The 6151-nt window shown below is 39.0% G+C and overlaps 1 protein-coding gene across 1 annotated transcript; it reads right to left on the bottom strand.

Moving 5' to 3' along the window:
- LOC109236708 lies at window positions 1125-1799 on the bottom strand. The gene has a single exon (XM_019402917.1). It carries the CDS (start codon window positions 1797-1799, stop codon window positions 1125-1127), a length of 675 nt encoding a protein of 224 aa, XP_019258462.1.

Below are 6151 nucleotides of genomic sequence, written 5' to 3'. Positions count from 1 at the left end.
AGAAACCCTTGGGCTCTCGCGAGTCCAAGTTGAATCACAGTTCAAGTTTTCATCCGCAATATGATGGCCAGACGGAGCGGTTAAATGGCATGCTAGAGGAATACCTTCACCGATTTTTTATTGGTTCACAAAAGAATTGGGTGAAGCTTCTGGATGCTGCTCAATTGTGTTTCAATTCAGAAAAGAGCTCTAGTACAAACAAAAGCGCTTTGAAATTGTTCCCGCGCAGCAATCGCTACTACCACACACTGTGAATTCCCTAAATGTGCCGAAATCTTTTCCAGCAACTACTTTCTCAAAAGAATGGAAGAAAAATTCAAAGATAGTATGGAGCTATCTTGTGAAAGCCCAAAAGCGGATGAAAAAGCATACTGATCAAAATTGCCGTTTTGTTGAATACCAAGTTGGGGATAAAGTGATGGTGAAAATCCCAAAGCAATACATGTTTGCAGGGGTCTACGACTCGCCCATTGCAAAATTACATTGAACCTTTGTCTATTGAGAAACGCATTGGAAAAGTTGCATAGCGGGTGGATACACCAGCCTAGTGGAAGATTCATCCAATCTTCCATGTCAGCTTCTTGAAACCATTAGGGATGAAATGGAAGATCCTTCGCGGAGCCAACTCACAATACCAAGTATTCGAGGCCCCAAATCAACCGCGAAAATATGCGCAGAAGCTATTCTCGATGGTCGAGTTATCCACACTTCATGGAAAGATCACCAAGAGTTCTTGGTGAAATGGCAAGGTTGTGATATAGAGGAGTATACGAGGGAGAGAGGAACAAACCTCAAAGCCTACATATGATGATCCGATAGGTCATTTTTATTTCTAGCCCGTATTTTGGTGTTTCGAGACCTCGATTACCTCCATTTAGTACTTTTCAATTTGCGTTCACAATCCGTGTCTTCCGAAAAGTTTTTTTTTGAGTTAAGGTTATATTTTATTGATACTCAAAAAATATGTACAGTTGAGTCCGAGGAGCAGCTTTGACAGGCTGCTCCCAATATACATCACAATCTGCTTCTATCAATTTTGTGTCTATCTATCCTACACCACATTTCAATACAGACACTTGTTTAAACCAACTACAGCAAGGATTTCTACCTTTAATTCTACTTATCTATGGAATCCAATTCAGCTGATACAATGCTTCTTTCCACTTGACTATGTTCTTCCCTCTGATATGTATGTGTAGTTCTATCTCTCTGCAGATTTGGAGATCATCAAACTTAGCTTGTTCAAATCTGATTATGTTCCTTTCCCTCCAAATCAGTGCAACAGTCATGGCAAACACACAGCTAGTAATAGCATTTCTTTCTCTTCTGCTCTTGGCTTTCTTGCATGCCCATTCTAACTCTGTTTTCCAATCTCCAATGCTCCTATTATATCCCAGCCATGAACATAGTCTAGACCATAGTTTCTTTGTGATGGTGCACTCAAAGAACAAGTGGCTAAAGTATTCCAAGCTATGTCCACAGAATGCACAGGCTGCAGGAATTTGGATACCAATCTTCAACAGTCTTTCCATTGTAGCTAGTCTCTGTTGTTCTGCAAGACACAGGATGAATCTATATCTTGGATGTGTATTTGTGTGCAGCATCAAACTTTTCCATTCAGCTCTGGCGTATACTGGTATCAGTTTCAAGTACATCTGCTTAATCTGGAACTTTGTATCGGTGCACATTATCTGTAGTCTGTTATGAATGTTTCCTTGGAGTTGTTGATGCTCCATAATCAAACTTCTGCTTTCTAGTATCTTCCTCACCACCCAAGATGCAGACTTAGGTGTGGCCATTGTTTCCAGATTCCTATTCTTTATATAGAAACTATGCACGCACATTATCCATAAGCAGTCCTTCTTTCTTGTTATATCCCACATATGTTTTATAATTGTTGCTTTATTCTATAGTTTTATGTCTAGTATATTGAGTCCTCCAGCAGCTGTTGGCCTGCACACCTTTTCCTAAGCCACTAGTGCTTTCTTTGAGATAATAGCGGTACCAGTCCATAGGAAAGTTCTGCATATTGCCTCAATTGCTTTCATCATCTTTTTTGGAAGAACAAAAATATGTGCCCAATAGGTTTGAATGCCAAAGATAACATCCTTGATCAATTGACATCTGCCAGCATGAGATAGAAGTTTTGCTGACCAGCATGTGACCCTTGCAGTTATCTTCTCAATAAGAGGTAAATATTGATGAACTGCTAGCTTCTTAGAATCTAAAGGGATCCCCAAGTATTTGAAAGGAAGCTTTCCCTCAGTAAAACCCAATGTTGCAAGGATTTCCTGTTTCTCAGTTGGTGAGATTTCAGTCATGTATATAGCACTTTTGTCTACATTTGCATGTAAGCCAGAAACAACTAAGAACCTGTGAAAGGAAGCATTTAGGATCTTGATAGACTCAAAATCAGCTCTTTAATACATCAGGAGGTCATCAGCAAAACATACATGTGTAGTGTTTAACTTCCTGCACCTAGGATGAAAGTTGAAATCTCCATTCTTATGCAATTGTCCCAGTTCTCTTCCCAGATACTCCATTGCAATAACAAATAAATATGGAGACATTGGGTCTCCTTGTCTAATCCCCTTTTTTCCTTTAAAGGCTTGGTCGGTCCTCCATTTAGTACCAAGGAATATGAAATTGTAGTAACACATGCCATTATTCATTGCACAAACTTGAAGGGAAAACCAAGGTCAATAAGCATTCTTCTGAGAAAACCCCATTCCAAAGTATCATAGGCTTTCCTCAGATCCATCTTCAGCACACATCTAGGAGAGATACCTTTTCTGGAGTATCCTTTAAACAGTTCATGACTTAGTAGTATGTTATCAATAATACACCTCCCATCAATGAATCTTGATTGAGAGTGACCAATCAACCCATCAAGAATAGATTTGATTCTTTTTGTAATGACTTTAGATATAATCTTATACAATATGGTACAACATGCAATAGGCCTATAGTCCTTGACTGTTGAAGGTGCTGGAACTTTAGGTACTAATGTGATGGCTGTAGTGTTGATCATTCAAGGCAGGCTACTGGTAGTAAAGAAGTTCTTCACAGCTGCAAAGATGTCCCCCTTCACTATATTCCAGTTCCTAGTATAGAATTCCACAAGAAAACCATCAACCCCTGGTGCTTTGTCTTTAGGCATCTCCCATACTGCAGTTGTGATCTCCTCATTTGTAACTTCTTGGATCAAATCTCTTTGTTATGATATAGTTATGCATGGTCCTTCCTTGATTATAGTTGTATTTGCACAAGGCATTTCAGTAGCACAATCTCCCATTAAGGATTGAAACACTCTGATGAATTCCTGCTCAACCAATTTGGGATCTGTTATCTTTATTCATGTATCAGTGTATATGGATGTTATGCTAATCTGACTGGATCTAATATTCCATTGAGCATGAAAATACTTTGTATTGGCATCACCACATTCAATCCAACAAGCCTTGGACTTCTGTCTCATCACTTGTTCCTCAATATTGCTCCATTTCTCAATGTCAGCTAGTGTGTCTTTCTCTAAATCAAATAGGTTCTGTGCCAAAGGATTCTGCTGAATTTGGTTCTGAAAAGTATCTAATTTTTCTCTTGCCTTCTTAAATTTTTGTTTTTATGAAACCATATAGGCATTAGAGTCTCTCAGCTCTGTCTTCATAGTCTTCAGCTTGCACCAGATCTGTTGCACAGGTGTGCCATCATAATTCTGACTCCAAGCATGCTGAATAATATTCTTGAATTGTGGAAGTTTCATGACATTTGTGTATAGTCTAAATGGTTTAGGATGTAATAATTTCTGTCGACCACATTTGATTAGGATAGGGTAATGATCAGAGACTTATGGATTCAAAAAAATCTTCCTCTACATGACCATATTGCTGTATCCACTGATAGTTTCCCAAAGCCCAATCTATCTTGCTATATACTCTTAAACCAGTACCTTGTTTGTTTGTCCAAGTGAAATGCCATCCTTTAGTTCTAAGAGGGGTAAGCTGTAGAGACTCAATCACATCTTTGAATCCCTGAGTTTCAGTAGTAGTTACAGGGGACCCCATTCTATCCTCATAGGATAGCACATTGTTAAAATCTCCACTAAGTAGCCATGTCTCCTATACCTGCATATTTATCTGTTTAAGGTCCCTCCATAGAGTCTCCCTTTGATTGCAACCATTCTGAGCATAAATGATACTGAGATATGTTGTAATTTGAGTGCTGGTATTATCCACTAGGCAATGGATAAATTGATGTGTACTGTGGATAATCTGTAGTTGTATGTGTGCTCTCCACATTATCCAAATTCTACCATTCACAGCATAAGGATAATAGCAGTAAATATTCCACCCCTGGGCAATCTTTTTTTGTATTTTCTTAGCCTTATGTTCTTTAACTCCGGTTTCAATACACCCCATTACATCTACCTTATTTTTAGCCAGAAAGGTTTTAAACTCTTTCTGTTTATGGGACTGATTCAGGCCCCTAATGTTCCAGGTGACAGTGATCATAGAGAATTGGAAATTGAAGGGCATGATGGACCTGGGTCATCCTGTTGTCCTCTTCTCCCATCATCCTTTATCTCAGCAGCAACCTTCCCTTTATCATTGCAATCTTCATTTACAGATTGCAGCATATGTTATCTTGTATGCTAATCCCATCTTTTGTCTGACATGGCATAGAAACATTCTGTTGAACAGGCTCTATATTCCCTCTACCCAACTCAGTGCATTCAATCTCATGAGTAGGGTCTGCTTGTAGGACTACCTTCCTTTGTGGTTCTGGTTCTGTTTCAGCATTTACTTCTGGCTTCTTCACCAGCCATGTTTGCTTGACAGTCCTAGTTGGCTTCTTTGGTTTTTTCCTCTGTCTTCTTGGCCTTTCCCTTTCCTTGTTATCCACCTCCTCATTACACTTTGTTTTGTGCCAACAGTTAATAGAATCATGACCAAATTTCAGAAAATCATTGCAAAATATAGGTCTCCAGTCATAGTAAATAGTCTACACCATTGGGCCACAAGGTGATTGTATTTCTATTTGGCCTGGAAGAGGATATGCAGCATCTACCTCCACAAGGACCCTAGCATAGAATGTCTTCTCATTATGAGCAGTGAATTAATCAGTGTATAGGGGCTTGCCTACCATACTGGCCATTTTACTTAGAGCCTTAGTCGACCCCAAACTGGCACTATGCTTAGAATGTCTCTGTTGAATTAGAAATCAATTTCCCACAGCCTTAGCACCATTGGTTTGTTCCTGTATGTGTATGGTCCTGACTGAAGAACTTGGTCCCTATCAGCTATGGTGTGAAATTTGAAAATACAATATTCCTAAGAATGAATCAGAATCTGAGGTTCAGTAACGAAATTCCACACTTTCATAACAATGTTCTCCATAGCTTTTTCATAAGGATTTTCCCCTATTATGTACCCAATTAGAGAGGTTTTCCAATAATCTGCCTGAGATTGTAGATCCTCCTCGCTCAGTTTAACAATTCTCTTACCATATCTATCAATTGGAGGAACAAAAGATAAGGGTTTACCCATTTGTGAGCTGCAATTCCCTCGTACCATGTCAGCTGCTGTGGGAGTTGGCTTCTCTGATCCACTTGCTTCAGAGTACTGTAATCACCGAATTGCCTTTATCATTGTTCCTTCCGCTTTAACAGGTTGAAATTGCACGCCTCCTTCAGAACTGCTTGTTTCATGAGCTTCCTCAATCGATTGGTATTTCTTTGGTAGAAAACTTCCAAATGTGAGTGGTGGTAATTCCTTTTGTACACCATTTGTTGGAGTAATGTCACGACCCAGATTCCCCACCCTCAGGAGTCGTGATAGCGCCTACTAATGGGAGTTAGGCAAGCCAAATTTAATTACTTTTTCATAAATAACATAATTTCTTTAAACAATTATCGGCAATAATACAAAAGCAACAAAATTAAATAATAAGCGGAATTCTCAATATTATAGAAAACTGAATAGAAATGCGAAAAATTTCAATAAAGGCCTCTATCCAAGACTGGTGTCACAATACTCACGAACTGCTAATAATACTAAATACAAACGTCTGAAAAAGAGAACACAAACTGTTTATCTCGAATACAATGAGATAACAGACAAAATAAGGGATAGAGGAGACGCCGGGCCTGCGG

Source organism: Nicotiana attenuata, chromosome 1 (assembly GCF_001879085.1).
Source record: "Nicotiana attenuata strain UT chromosome 1, NIATTr2, whole genome shotgun sequence".
Lineage (NCBI taxonomy): Eukaryota > Viridiplantae > Streptophyta > Magnoliopsida > Solanales > Solanaceae > Nicotiana > Nicotiana attenuata.
The sequence above is the reverse complement of the archived record's forward strand: the minus strand, read 5'-3'. Positions and strand labels throughout refer to the sequence as shown.